Source organism: Sapajus apella, unplaced genomic scaffold (genome assembly GCF_009761245.1).
Source record: "Sapajus apella isolate SASKATOON/1434 unplaced genomic scaffold, GSC_monkey_1.0 scaffold30, whole genome shotgun sequence".
In the NCBI taxonomy this organism is placed as follows: domain Eukaryota; kingdom Metazoa; phylum Chordata; class Mammalia; order Primates; family Cebidae; genus Sapajus; species Sapajus apella.
Window position 1 is genome coordinate 8724848 of NW_022436970.1, and position 15829 is coordinate 8740676.

General features: G+C 41.6%; 1 protein-coding gene across 1 annotated transcript in view; it reads left to right on the forward strand.

Moving 5' to 3' along the window:
• PHLPP1 (PH domain and leucine rich repeat protein phosphatase 1) overlaps positions 1-15829 on the forward strand; it is a 250023-nt gene that overhangs the window by 132423 nt on the left and 101771 nt on the right. Inside the window, exon 4 of the mRNA XM_032293679.1 lies at positions 12019-12185. Within this exon, the coding sequence (XP_032149570.1) occupies positions 12019-12185 (167 nt within the window). The remainder of the gene's footprint in view (positions 1-12018; positions 12186-15829) is intronic.

The following is a 15829-nucleotide window of genomic DNA, read 5'->3' on the forward strand; positions in this document are numbered from 1 at the left end:
TATCTATATGTGTGTGTGTGTGTGTATGTATGTATATATATGGCTTGGTGCTTGAACAGTGATATATATATATCCTTTAACGTTTAGTTCCCCATACTTAGGATTTGGGAGTCCCCAGTATTTTTAACCCAGAGTATTAAATTTTCTACAGCTACTCTGAAGGGTTAAATTTTTCTACCCACTGGTCTAATTATTTTATTTTGTTTGTTTATTTTTCTGAGACAGAGTCTTGCTCTGTCACCCAGGGTAGAGTACAGTGGCACGATCTCAGCTCACTGCAGCTTCCACCTCTCGGGTTCAAGCAATTCTCCTGCCTCAGCCTCCTGAGTAGTTGGGATTACAGGCACCCACTACCATGCCTGGCTAATTTTTGTATTTTTAGTAGAGATGGGGTTTTACCATGTTGGCCAGACTGGTCTTGAACTCCTAACCTCAGGTGATCCACCTGCCTTGGCCTCCCAAAGAGCTGGAATTATAGGTGTGAGCCACTGCGGTTGGCCTAATTTATTATTTCATAAAGCAGGAAATAGTGGAATAATTGGGAAACCAATCCATAAACTCTGTATTAAACATACTGAACCTTGTATGTCAGACTTGGAACTTAAACTTATCGATTTTTTTTTTGTTTGTTTGTTTTTTTGAGACGGAGTTTCGCTCTTGTTACCCAGGCTGGAGTGCAATGGCGCGATCTCGGCTCCCCGCAACCTCTGCCTCCTGGGTTCAGGCAATTCTCCTGCCTCAGCCTCCTGAGAAGCTGGGATTACAGGCATGCGCCACCATGCCCAGCCAATTTTTTGTAGTTTTGGTAGAGACGGGGTTTCACCATGTTGACCAGGATGGTCTTGATCTCTTGACCTTGTGATCCACCTGCCTCGGCCTCCCAAAGTGCTGGGATTACAGGCGTGAGCCACCGCGCCCGGCTTTTTTTGTATTTTAAAAACAAAACAAGTGGTTCATTTCTAGTAGTAGAACCACTTGAATATGGATTTGTATTATGTATTTTAATAGAAAGCTAGAATATAAGTTTTTTTGTGATTTGTTTCTCCTTTGTCAAGGTGATATCACCTTTGGGGGAATGCTGCCATGACGTTCAGAAACGTTCTCAGGTAGTAACATTTTGAAGACAGTGTTGATACATATTTTGCCAATAAGGAAATGAGGAAGGAACTCTTGAGTTCAGATTTGATCTCCACCCAAACTGAACTCTATTTTTTTGTTGTTACTGAGAAACACAATGGGGTTTGTGCGTGTGAAGCGAGACCAACTGGTAGAGTGACACTGATGGCTCATGATTTTGGAAGGCTGTTGGTGACATCTCCTCTGACCCTATACATTTGCTCCTGACTCCTAAAGAGTGAGGCGCCAGGTCCGCATTTTCACTTTTGGCTGCATGGTTAGCTCACTAGACAAATGCAGCAGAAGTGTCTGTGAATACGTGGCTCATTTTGTCAAGGGAGAGGACTGTGTCAGCACTGGTGCTATCGATGAAGAGCTCTGAGGATTGTTGTTGGCCATGGGTGTGCTCTTATGGCACCCTTGCATATACTTTAGTGAATTATAGTTATTTAGATGTGTGTGCCCTCAAGAGGCTAAGCTTTTGAAGACAAAGACTGCATCTCTCCAGTGCCTAGTACAGTTTCTGATTCATAAAAGGAAAATAACAAATGTATATTGAATGATTCACTCAGGTTAGTGTGATGGACCTGCACATGCTGCCTCCTCGTCCCCATCCCCTCACCTCTGCTGGCAAAGAGAGCTGGGGATGCCTCAGAGGATCTCTTGGTCTGGAGTTCTCTGTATTGGTTTTTAAAATACTGTTATGGCTTGGTGCTTGAACAGTGAGCCAGGGATTTTCTTTTTTCCTTCCCCAGCCTGCAGTTCTTTATACTTATTTTTGTGTCTTTTAACTATATTTTAACAGGCACTTCATAGCCAATCATTTAAAAATTATAGATCCTACCCCCCACAAATGCTTTGTCATCATAGAATGCCATCTCTCATTTTTAACCCATTAATAATAGCCCATATGGATTTTCCAGTTGTCTTCACTGATTTGCTATTTTATTACCTCTCATAATTTTAAATGGTGTGTAATTCGATTATCTTTTTTTCTTTTCTTTTCCCTTCTTTTTTTTGAGACGACATCTCTCTCTGTCACTCAGGCTAGAGCACAGTGGCATAGTAATAATTCACTGCAGCCTCTAACTTCTGAGCCGAAGGATTCCTCCCACCTCAGCTTCCCTTGTAGCTGGGACTATAGACACGTGGCACCATACCTGGCCAATTTTTAAATTTTTTAGAGGTGGGATCTCACTATGTTGTCCAGGCTGGTCTCCTCCTGGGCTCAAGTGGCCCTCCCACCTTAGCCTCCCTAAGTGTTGAGATTAGAGGCATACGCCACTGTTCCTGGTTCATATTTTATTTCTTATATATTTTCATCTCATTTAACGTTTTAAGAAAAATAAATGGGGAGATTCTGAAATTCCAGGTAGAATTTCATAAGTAAAAAACTGGTAGCTTTGATATGCTTCTATTAGAACATTATTAAGGTATATGATATAATTAATGTTATAGGAATGTTTTCTGCATCTGGTTGTTAAACAGGTTAGTAAGATGAGATGTCATCATGAAAAGCTCTGGGGTTGAGCTAAGGCATTTCTTTGTTTTTTGTTTGTTTGTTTGAGGCGGAGTCTTGCTCTGTTGCCCAGGCTGGAGTACAGTGGCACAATCTCTGCTCACAACCTCCGCCTCCCATGTTCAAGCTATTCTTCTGCTTCAGCCTCCCAAGTAGCTGGGATTATAGGCACATGCCACCATGCCCAGCTAATTTTGTTATTTGCCATATTGGCCAGGCTGCTCTCGAACCTCAGGTGATCTGCCTGCCTCAACCTCCCAAAGTGCTGGGATTATGCCTGATTGTTTTGTTTTGTTTTGTTTAAGACAGAATTTTGCTCTCGCACCCAGGCTGGAGTGCAGTGGTACAGTCTTGGCTCACTGCAGCCTTGACCTTCTGGGTTCAAGCAGTCCTCCCACCTCAGCCTCCTAAGTACCTGGACTACAGACGTGCACCACCATACCTGGCTAACTTTTGTATTTTTTTGTAGAGATGGTGTTTCCCCATTCTGCCCAGGTTGGTTTCAAACTTCTGAAGTCAAGTGATCTGCTCACCTTGGCCTCCTAAAGTGCTGGGATTACAGGCATGAGCCACCACACCCATCCTTTTATAGAATTTCTTTTTTTTCCTTTTTATTTATTTATTTATTTTTAGTAGAGACCAGGTTACACCATGTTGGTCAGGTTGGTCTCGACCTCCTGACCTCAGGTGATCCACCCATCTCACCCTTCCAAAGTGCTAGGATTACAGGCGTGAGCCATCATGCCCAGCCCTAGAATTTCTTTAAAAAAATGATTGCATGTTGTGGAGCAGTGAGAATTAAAATGTTTATTAAAATTCACAGTTTTTGTTTTATATAAAATAGTATAAAACTGTATACTGTATAAAGCTGTATAAAACTCCCAAAGCATTCTTTGGGAGATGAGAATTAAAAGTAGGTCAGTTGAGGTTAAGAATTGTTTACAGTTCTTACTCCCCAGAGACTATTCCTGTAGTCAGAAGCATAATTTCCCAAGCCACTGAAGGGTGTACGCTAGAGCAATTAATGACCCATAATGCTGCTTGACAGCAGTGTTTTACTTTACACAAGCAGAATTATTTGTGCTATTTCAGCTGCTTTGACCGGGCATTTTAGAGTCATTCTGCTTAATTTTGAGCATGTTATGCACATAATGAGGATAAATACAACTTTACTAAAGTATAGAGGGGACAAAAAACATCACTTGAATGTTACTGTGAACTTCCTCTTGCCTATGAAAGATGATTGTCCACTAAGTGAACCATAAAGAGTAATGGGAATGATGCAGAAGTCCTCTTGCAAGTGAAGATGAGAATTTTGAAAACATGATGGGGATAGGGTAAGGATAGGACAGATAGATTGGTTTACAAATGCAACCCAGCTACACTCAGAGGAGGGACATTTTTTGTCATACGGGTCTTAAGAATAGGCAAAGAAATGACTTAGGACAGTGTCAAGCTGAGTAATATGTTAGAAATGTGTGGCCACCCATTAAGTCATCTGAAAATTTTGTGGTTTATATTAGCATTTTCTAATAGTGCAGTGTTCTTTAGAGAAAGTATTTTGAGGACCAAATGAATCTCCCTTCTCCCATGTTCGTTTACAAGTCCTTTGGAAAAAAAGAGAGACAACCTGAGCAGGTAGTTGGAAATTTTGATAGATCTCTCAGAATATGTCCATCGTGGTAGAAAGGTCCCATTTAATTTACTAACTCTCTAAATTATTAGTCTTAAATTATTTATTTATTTATTTATTTTTAGTAGAGATAGAGTTTCACCATGTTGGCCAGGCTGGTCTCAAACTCCTGACCTCAAGTTATCAGCCCCCCTCGGCCTGGCAAGGTGTTGGGATTACTGGAGTGAGCCACTGCGCCCAGCTAGCCTTAAATTTTTTTCTGTTTGTTGTTTGTTTGTTTCGTTTTGTTATTGAGATGGAGTCTTTTTCTGTCGACTAGGCTGGAGTGCAGTGGTACGACCTCAGCTCACTGCTATCTCTGCCTCCCAGTTTCAAGCGATTCTCCTGCCTCAGCCTCCCAAGTAGCTGGTATTACAGGCGCCCACCACCACACCCAGCTAATTTTTGTATTTTCAGTAGAGTCAGGGTTTCCCCATGTTGGCCAGGCTGGTCATGAACTCCTAACCTCATGTGATTCACCCTCCTCGGCCTCATAAAGCGCTGGGATTACTGGCATCAGCCACTGCCCCCAGACTCATGTTAATACAGACTAAAACTGACTTCCTAAGGCACAGTTACCTTCAGCTGATCACAGCTTGAATCTGTTCATTTGTAATTCATTGATGGTTTGGCTGATTGCACTTTATCTAACTGCTCAAGGCGTGAGAGCATTGGCCTATACTGTGGTCTTTTTTGTTTTATAGACTTGCATTGTTTGTGGTGGTAGATGTTGTGGGGATACTTGGTCTACAGAGCCTTTCCTGAGTTTTAAAAATGAATAAAATTGTGTTATTGCAGCAAGTTGTTAAAGTGATCAGGGGAGGTGTTACTTAGTCTACTTTAGAGATAAGGACACTGAAGGACAGATAAGTGAAGTGACCTATTCAAAGCCTCGAAGCTAGTAAGTAGAACTGTTCCTATGTACCCCACATACTGTTAGGCTGGAGCCCTTTTTTCTGTATGTCAAGTTGCTTGGACCTTACCCTTGTGCCTTCAGCTGTCTTGTTTATGGTTATAAGTACAGTAGCTTTTGCCAAAAGGAATTAATATTCTAATCATGAGATCCTTTAGAAGCTTTCTATAACGGAGATATGTGGCACCTTCTATATGTGCCTGTTTCACTTCCCCAATTTCTGTAACCTCTTATACTTTTCCTGTAACCTTTAAAATTTTGGTTAGGTACTCACTGGATGGCATCACCATTGCCCAGCTGGACAAGTTGTATGAGACTGGAGTGGGCAGAACCCATGATGTCAAGGAATGATACCCCATAGGGCTTCACCCCAAAATCTGTATTTGGTCAGCAGATGGTCTCTACTGCTTCTCCCAAAGGAGTCACTGTCTCTTACCACCTTGTCTTCATTTCTAAGGCTTAAACATACCCTGAGAAGTGCATCTAATTTTCTTTGCTCTAGCTATGTTATTTTGTGATGGGGATTAGAGGAACCTCCCTTCTGGTAAGATCTGAACTTTATTCTAGACCTTGACCTGATGGCATAGAGTTAATAGTACAGTCTCCTGTTCAAACTCTGATCCTGCTACCTTTTTTGGTTTTTTGGAGACCCAGTTTCGCTCTTATCACCCAGGCTGGAGTGCGATGGCAAGCAATCTCCGCTCATTGCAACCTCTGCCTGCTGGGTTCGAGTGATGCTTCTGCCTCAGCCTCCCGAGTAGCTGGGATTCCAGGCGCCTATCGCCATGCCTGGTTAATTTTTGTATTTTTAGTAGAGACAGGCATTTCGCCAGACGGCCAGGCTGTTCTCGAACTCCTGACCTCAAGTGATCCACCCACCTCGGCCTCCCAAAATGTTGGGATTACCATCATAAGCCACCACGGCCAGCGTGATCCTGCTGCATTTTAAAGTAAGTGACATTGGGTGCACACACACTCTGTGTCTCAGTTTAACTTTTGTCTTTGAAACGGGTAAGTTCTTACAGCACAGAATTGTTGTGAAGATTAAGCTAAATATTGTATCTTAAGCTCTTGGAAGAGTGCCTGTCACAATGAAAGCACTACTTAAATGTTAACTATTATTATTATTGTTACTTGGAAAAGGAAAATGCTAGAATAATAAAGGCAGCTTGCTCTGAGGTGTGTACAGTGATTTTCTGATTAATATTATGTATGTAGGCCTTTCTTATTTGAGGCAGGATCTCAGTTTTAATAGCTGCTGTGTAGGTGGGTCACAGTTTCTTTGGATAGCCCAGCTGGTAGTTTTCTCATTTGGGAATCAAGCCATACCTTCCAAGTAGAGTGCTTTCCTCTCTTTGTGGTAGAGCCCTGATGTGCCCAGGTTGCTCTGGGTGGAAGTATTTATGTCTCCCATTCTGTTGCCAGCTCGTGGGACTGGGCAGTGGTGCAGCTAGTGGTAGCTTTTGTGGTCACCTTTGCAGCTCACAGCTTCGTGGCCATGTTGACAGATTGAGTTTATGTTCTCACAATAGACTGTCCTAGTTCTGCGTGGCTCGCACAGGACTGCCCTTGCTTGTTGTAGCCTCATTAATGTGGTTTCCTCCTCCTTGTTTCCAGCACAAATAGCTTATAGTCCAGAAGGAGGAAAGGAAGCCAATACAACTTGACGTTAAATCATTTTCTCTTAGTTGTCCAAAGGGAATATTTAGTGGGATGCTTCATTTAAAATGGAATTTGTCTTCTTGAAAGTAGTCACCACATGAAAGGATGCACCAGATGTAGAGGCTGACTGGTCAGAAAGGAGGAGGTGTAAGGTCGTCCTCTGGCCATTCTTCCAGATGTTTTGAGGGTCTTCCCAAGTACTCAGCATGGGATTATATCACTGAGCAAAATAGAAAAGTCCTTTTCTTTATGGAGATTACAGTCTAGAGACAGAGACAGAGAAAAAATAAGAAAATTCCTTAGTACAGTAGGCTCTCCTTACCTGTGAGTTTCCCATTTTCAGATTCAGCCAACCGTGAATCAAAATGTGCAGATACAGAGAGCTGAGTGTACCATGGCATTTTGTCAGGGACTTGAGCATCCATAGATTTTGGTAACTGCTGGGATCAAGAAACTAATCCCCAGTGGATACGGAGTGTCGACCATACGTTGAAGATCACCTCACACTTCTCAAAACCTTTCCACATGTTCCATTTTACCCACATTAAAAGCCAGAGTCCTTATAAGGCCTGAAGGCCCCACGGGGTCTGCTGTCTTAACCGCTATCCCCCGCCCCTTTCCCTTCTGACTTTGTGGCCAGTCACCCTTATTATCAGGTGTTCTCAGGTCCCTTGGACATGCCAGATATGCTCCTTTTAAAGATGTTTCGTGCCCAAGTGTGCTGGCTCATGCCTGTAATCCTAGTACTGTGAAAGGCTGAGGCAGGTGGATCACTTGAGGTCAGAAGTTCAAGACCAGCCTAGCCAACATGGTGAAACCCTGTCTCTACTAAAAATACAAAAATTAGCTGCCTGTAATCTCAGCTACACAGGAGGCTGAGGCAGGAGAATTGCTCGAGCCAATGGGGTGGAGGTTGCAGTGAGCTGAGATCACGCCAATACTCCAGCCTGGGCGACAGAGCAAGACTCTGTCTGAAACAAACAAACAAAAAACCTCTGAATTGGCCGGACATGGTTGCTCACGCCTATAATCCCACCAGTTTGGGAGGCTGAGGTGGGTGGATCACAAGGTCAGGAGCTCAAGACCAGCCTGGCCAAAATGATGAAACCCATCTGTACTAAAAATACAAAAAGCTAGGCAGACGTGGCAGCAGGCACCTTAATCCTAGCTACTTGAGAGGCTGAGGCAAAGAATTGCTTGAATCCAGGAGGTGGAGATTGCAGTAAGCCAAGATCGCACCACTGCACTCCAGCCTGGGTGACAGAGCGAGACTCAAGCAAGACTTCATCGTAAATAAGTAAATAAAGAAGGCGGGTTTTGTTTTTGTTTGTTTTTGTTTTTGTTTTGACCCAGGATCTGGCTTTACTGCCCAGGCTGGAATGCGGTAGTGTGATCAAAGCTCATTGCAGCCTCTACCTTCTGGGTTCAAGTGGTCCGCCCACCTCAGCCTCCCAAGTAGCTGGGACTCTAGGCATGCACCACCACACCCAGCTAATTAAAAAAATTTTTTTTTAGTAGAAATGGGGGTCTCACTATGTTGCCCAGGCTGGTCTCAAACTTCTGGGCTCAAGCAGTCTAACTACCCAGTCTCCCAAAGTGCTAGGATTAAAGGCTTGCTTCTTTCTAAGGGCTGTAACTCTGGGCACTTCCTCTGCCTGGCAGCATCTTCTCTCTCAGATAAATCCTGTCAGCCAGCTTATCCTGTTTTTCCTGTCTAAATGTCATCTTTTCAGGGTGGTTGGTGGGAACTACCCTGACTAACCTATTTAAATTCGAATCCACCACCTTCCCAGCAATCCTGACCCCCTTTCTCATGTTTTGTGCTTACCATTTTTTTAAACATATTTATTTATTTGTGAAGAAAGCTTAATAGGGGTAGGGATCTTCATTTTGTTTCCTGAAGTATATTAAGTGCTTACCTAGAACAGTAATTGGCACTTCTAGTAGATATTCAGTAAACATATTGAATGAATGAAAATAAAAAGTACAGTGGAAAAAATGAAGGGTTGCATTAGTTTCCTGTGGCTGCTGTAACATATTAACAAAACCTTGGTGGCTTAATAGAAATTTATTTTCTCATTTGTATCAAGTCAGGTTGATACATATGGATCTAGTTCCTTCATTTTATCTGCAGCTCTAAGCAACTGGTTCTCTCTCCTGGTTTCAGAATATATAAATCCCAGAGAAGTCGTCTGATTAACCCATGCTGGCACCTGTTGGATCAGTCTGTGGCTTCAGCAAATAGAACACTTGTATTGATGAGACCTGGAGTGCATGCCTACCCCCAAATCCAGAGCATCTGGATACTTAGTTTGCAGTTCTCCTTAGGAACATGAGTTTGAAGGTGAAAGGATTTGGGGAAGACAAAAAACAGATTTCTACTGAAGCTTCAAGTTTGGGCTTGGACTTTACATCCTCTGAGAATCCTTTTCTGACCCCTGGGATCCTGTTTTGTGCCCTTGCATTTCCTATTCTTGTAACAGTTATCATGTAGTATCTTAATTACCCTCTTCTCTTGATGTGTACTCATTCAGGGCAGAGACTGTGTCTGTCTTGTTTTCCTGTTGTATCTCAGGAAATGCAAGTTCTGCCACACACCATTAAGTAGATGCTCAACACATAGTTTTGAATGAATGATTCCACTGACTAGCAGAACTTTCAACCTCACTTTCTATAAATAGGTTCCCATCTGCTTCCTAAGAACGTCATAGGAATCCTGTGTGGTATGGTGCTTCTGGACCTGATTTCAGGCCCATTAACGTTCTGTCTCTTTTTACATCTTTCTTTATATGGGTGGTTTGGCCCTGTTGAATTTTATTTTTCCTATTTAATGCTGAAAATTCACAGAAAGATAAAATTGATAAAATGCAAACTCAGACTTCCTCAGTAAAGTCTTTAGAGATAAGCCCTGCCCAGCCTTTCCCAGCCCAGTATACCTTTAGCTTCCATGTGTGCACAGTAATTTTTCCTAACTTCAAATATGCCATCAGCAGAATTTTTTTTTTTTTTTTTTTTGAGACAAAGTCTCGCTCTGTCGCCAGGCTGGAGTGCAGTGGCTCAATGTTGGCTCACTGTAACCTCCGCCTCCTGGGTTCAAGCAATTCTCCTGCCTCAGCCTACCGAATAGCTGGGATTATAGGCGCCTGCCACCATGCCCAGCTAAGTTTTGTATTTTTAGTAGAGACGAGGTTTCACCATGTTGGCCAGTCTGGTCTCGAACTTCTGACCTCAAATGATCCACCCAGCTCAGCCTTACAAAGTGCTGGGATTACAGATGTGAGCCACTGTGCCCTGTTTAGCAGAACATACTGTATGCACATTTACTTCTGGATACTTTTAGCATCAGGAGAATGTGGATTTTAGTGGATATAAAATGTGAATCAAGCTGGGTGTGGTGGCTCATGCCTGTAATTCCAGCACTTTGAGAGGATTACCTGAGACAACGTGGCAAGACCCTGCCTCTACTTTAATATTTAAAAAAAAAAATTTTAATAAAAAATAAAATGTGAATGATTTGATTTGAAAATGCTAGTGTTAGTAGTAATACCAGTTAGAATAGTAATAGCAGTTAACATTTATTGAGTGCTTTTTGTGTGCCAGGCATGTAGAAGTAGGTTCCATCTTTAGGCCTGTTATACAGATGAGAAAACTGGATCTTAGATCAGCGATCTGTTCAAGTTATCTCAGACCCTAAGTATTGGTGCTGGGCTGTGAATCTGGACACTGAGCTCAGAACCACACCTCTGAGGACTACATTCTATTGCCTTGTATAATTAGGAACGGAAACCTGGGGTTTGGTAAAAGAACAAGACATCAGATTGATCACAGATAAACAGTGAAGTTTCTGCCCTAAAGCTTTGGTAAAGATAGATAGGGAGAACTAACCAAAGTCTTAGGACTGTATTCCCTTGGCCCCTGTGAGGAGAGAGCAGGATGTGTGGAGGTGGGACAGAAGCCACTTGCTTTGGCGTACATTGGTACTGTGTTACCTGCAGTACTGGCAAGAGCATTTGGGAAATACAGGGTGCTCAGTGTATTTTCTGTTTCCTGCATAAAAGTTGGTCTTTATTTAGCTCTGAGATCCTGATTGTGGGAGGAGTCATTTAACCAGAAACGCATTGAACATCTGGATAAATATTTAGACATAAAATAAGTTTTACAAAATACTTACATGAAGCAAAGCACAGTGAATTTATAAGCATTTCACTGAAACTTTGTGGGAGAGACAGCCTGAAAAGTTTATATCAGATGGGTAATGGAGTCTGATTATACTTTACCATTAATTGAAGATCTGTACAAGGTCCATGATACTCTTTTTCTTTATTTGTTCTATTTTAAATCAGTATATACAGTGGCTTTCATATGTTCAGTTTAGATCTTAGTATCTGTCTCTTGACCCTGTATTTACTCCATAGCTCTAAATTCTCTTACTGTGGGAGAGAATTATTCCTTATGTTTTCAGGAATAAAACTCCTACATTGGAGGAGATTACTGATATCACTAAACCTGATGGGGTAATCTGTGTTCTTTCCAGCCTGTCTCCTATGCTAGGTTACTGAACTTACCCTCTAGGCAGGGACACTTTCCTGCTTTTATAAAGTACTTGGATCAAATACCAAGTACAGACATGCATCACTTAATGCCAGGGATACATCCTGGAAATGTGTCGTTAGGCAGTTTCTTCGTGGTGCATCAAGAGTGTATTCACACAAACCTAGATGGTGTGGCCTACCACACACTTAGGCTATATAATATAGCCTATTGCTCCTAGGTTACAAACCTGTGTAGCATGCTACTGTCCCAAATACTGTGGGCAGTTTTAACAAAATGGTAAGTATGTGTGTATTTAAACATAGAAAAGGCGGTCTGTTGTGCTATGACACTGTGATGGCTGCCACATCACTAGGTATTAGGAATTTTTCAGCTCCTGTATAATCTTATGGGACTGCCATGTGTGATATGTTATTGACTGAAAGGTCAGTATGTGGCACATGATTGAATACTCTATTAGTTTATACGTGGACTAATAGTGCTATTTGAACAGAATATCTGTTCCAAACTGGGATTGTCTTATTTCATAGAAAGTAGTTACAGGATAAATCGATGGCATTAAAATTAAATTTTATCCCTCTCTAGGTTGCATCCCAGCGCATTAGCTCGGTGGACCTCTCGTGTTGCAGCCTGGAACATCTGCCTGCCAACCTCTTCTACAGCCAAGACCTCACTCATCTCAATTTAAAACAAAACTTCCTAAGGCAAAACCCTAGCCTCCCAGCTGCCAGGGGGCTTAATGAACTGCAAAGGTGAGCCTGCAGAAGTGAGTGGATCTTTAGGAAGGGGTAGGGGCAGAATGAATGGGGGCAGACTGAACTTATGCTTGTTATCTCTTGAACATTCTCACTGAAAGAGCTAGTGTGTAAACTGTCTCTTTCAGAGAGCAGGGTGATAGGACTTTGCTTATTAGTAAAGACATTACCAATTCTCATTGTGAATTTTTTTTTCAAGGTTCCTGCTTTTAAAACTAATGATTTATGGTATTTATTAACTGGATAGAGTTGTATAAGAACAAGTCTCCTTAAACAACTTTTATTCCTAACCAAAAATCCATCTGCAAAGAATTAATAACGTTTGGTGTGTTACCTCTGAACTTCAGGAGTTCAGATTAAATTATTTCTTTTGAAATTTATGAAAGGTCAGTTTTTCCCACAAAAAGAGATTTCCTTAGAAATTTAAGAACCAGGGTTTAAATCCATTTACATCATGTCACCTGGGTGAGTAGTGTGTGGGTTTCAAGAGTCACAAGTTAAATAAATAGAATCTGTTCCTTTATTTTGTTTTTTTTTTTACTGTTTTGAGATGGAGTCTCGTCCTGTCTCCCAGGCCGGAGTGCAGTGGTATGATCTTGGCTCATTGCAACCTCTTTCTCCTGGGCTGAAGTGATTCTCCTGCCTCAGCCTCCTGAGTAGCTGTGATTACAGGCGCCCATGCCCTACTAATTTTTGTACTTTTAGTAGAGACAGGGTTTCACCATGTTGGCTGGGCTTGTCTCAAACTCCTGACCTAAAGTGATCTGCCCACCTTGGCCTCCCAAGATGCTGTGATTACGGGCATGAACCATCATGCCCAGCCTAGAATCTGCTCCTTCATATCCAGAAAAGAGGGTCTCGACTTGCATGTCTCTAAAACAGATTTAAGAATTTAACACATTCATTTCCTGTCCTCTTTGGAGCAGTGATCGGTCTTCATTTTGTGGTAAATTAATTTGATGCCTATCTATATATTTGTTACAAATATGTAAGACTATGTAACTGCAAAGAATATAACTTTTAAATAGTTCATTTGCTTTTGCATGACTGATATGATCAAGGAATTAAAATATGAAAACAATTGTGATTCTGTTTATGGTTTTTAACATCCAGAAAAAAATAATCCAATACTTGCTTATAACGTTCATGGATGTAATTGGAAAATGGAAGAGTATTTTAATTGTTTTTTCAGGTAATTATGAATATCCTTCCTTGATAGTCTACCAAAACTTGACAAGTGGTCATTTCTTAAATGCTAGTTCTAATGTGGAATCTAAAACCCTATTTGTGAGCTTTTTGAATTCTTTAACTGTAAGATCCATTGATCTGACTTGCAGTTTGATTTGGCTCTTTACCTATGTATCACTTTATTGCATTAAGTGTTGGTCATTTGGAGAGTACTGCTTCGTTGTGTAACACAGATATTCCAAATGCTAATGTATTTTATTATGCAGTTTTAAGAATTCACATTAGTTGATAGCACCACTAATTTTATCAGTAAAGTCTTTAAGTATAGGGATGTTGTTAAGCTTACTGTGGAAACAAGTTTTCCAAAATTTTAATTTTTAATTAGAAACTTGAAGGCTAACGTTGGCAGCACATGCCAGCAGTTGTTTTCCTTTAAGCAGCCTTCTCACCTCATTTTTGAGAAAATGCCTGCCAAATACCCAAGTGTGAATAGTAATAGTTTGTCAGTTGTTCTTTCAAGTAAACACGGGGTTCTCTGTAAGTAGTGACTGGTTTGGCCTACAGCTCACATCATCTGATAAGTGTTTTCCTTGAGATAACTATCGTACTTTAGTGTGCGCCAGAAGTGTTTTTTGTGTACTCCCTTTTTTATCATCCAGACAGTAAGAATGACATGTACTCAAGGGCTGAAGTGTAATAAAAATAACTTTCCTGTGTCATCAAGGACATTCTTAAGTAACACTGGCATTACAATTTTTTAAAAGAATGTTTTTACTGTGATTGCCTGGAAGAAAAGAATAGAGAAGAATGTAATGACAATTGGGACAGTTTGGTGCTGCAGTGAATTAATTACATAGGCAGTTGAGACTCTGATAAGGATATTGCGCTCCAGCAATTCCTTATTGTCCCGTGTAGCTGACGTGTACTATGAATGTTACCACCATGGAATTCTTTTTTGTTGTTGTTGTTTTTAGTGAAAGCAAGTTTATTAAGAAAGTAAAGGAACAAAGAATGGCTTACCCCATAGGTAGAGCAGCCCTGAGGGCTGCTGGTTGGCCACTTTTATGGTTCTTTCTTTTCTTTTCTTTCTTTTTTTTTTTTTTTTTGAGATACTGTTTTGCTGTCACCCAGGCTGGAGTGCAGTGGTGGCTCACTGCACCCTCTGACTCTGGGTCTCAAGTGATCCTCCTACCTCAGCCTCCCAAACAGCTGGGATTACAGGCATACACCACCACCATGCCCAGCTAGTTTTTATATTTTTATTAGAGATGATTTTTCGCCATGTTGCCACCCTGGTCTTGAACTTTTGGACTTAAGTGATCCACCCACCTTTGCCTCCCAAAGTGCTGGGATTATGGGTCTGAGCCACCTTGACCGTCATATGGTTATTTTTTTATTATATGCTAAACCAAGGGGTGGATTATTCATGAGTTTTTCTGGGAAAGCGGTAGGCAAGTCCCAGAACTCAGGGTCCCTCCCCTTTTAGGACCATATAGGGTAACTTTCTCACATTGCCATTGGATTTGTAAACTGTCATGGTGCTGGTGGGCGTGTCTCTTAGCATGCTAATTAATGCATTATAACCAGCACATAATGAGCAGTGAGGACAGCCAGAGGTCACTTTCATCACCATTTCGGTTTTGGTGGCTTTTGGCTGGCTTCTTTACCACATCCTGTTTTATCAGCAAGATCTATGTGACCTGTATCTTGTGCTGACCTCATCCTGTACGAATGCCTAATCTCCTGGGAATGCAGCCCAGTAGGGGTCAGCCTTATTTTACCCAATCCCTATTCAAGATGGAGTCAGTCAGGTTCTAATGCCTCTGACATATTTCCCCTCTCCCTTTTATTTTTTTATTTTATGTATGCATGTATGTATGTATTTTTGAGAAGGTGTCTCGCCCTTCTCAGGCTGGAGTGCAGTGGCATGATCTCAGCTCTTGAACCTCTACCTCCCAGGTTCAAGCAATTCTCCTGCCTCAGCCTCCCAAGTAGCTGGGACTACAGGTGCCCACCACCACTCCTGGCTAATTTTTGTATTTTTAGTAGAAGTGGGGTTTCACAGTGTTGGCCAGGCTGTTCTTGAACACCTGACCTCAAGTGATCCGCCTGCCTCAGCCTCCGAAAGTGCTGGGATTGCAGATGTGAACCACTGCACCCAGCTGCCCCTCCCTTTTATAAGGGGACTCTTAATCCCAAGACTTGTAGAGGGACGAAGGTCTATCTTCTGTAACTTCTTCAGGCTGAACAGGTATAATGATATTCTTGCCTAATTATGAGATCCTCTTGTATTCAGGGTAGAGAGAAGGTCAGTCAGAAAGCATTGGTTTGGCAAGGGCCATTGATGACTGTAAGTTTCAACAAAAGGTGCTATCTGGAAGAATAATAAGTGCTCAATTTAAGAAAACATTCAGTGAACTTATCTGCATTCCTACACAAAGAGTACAACAGCA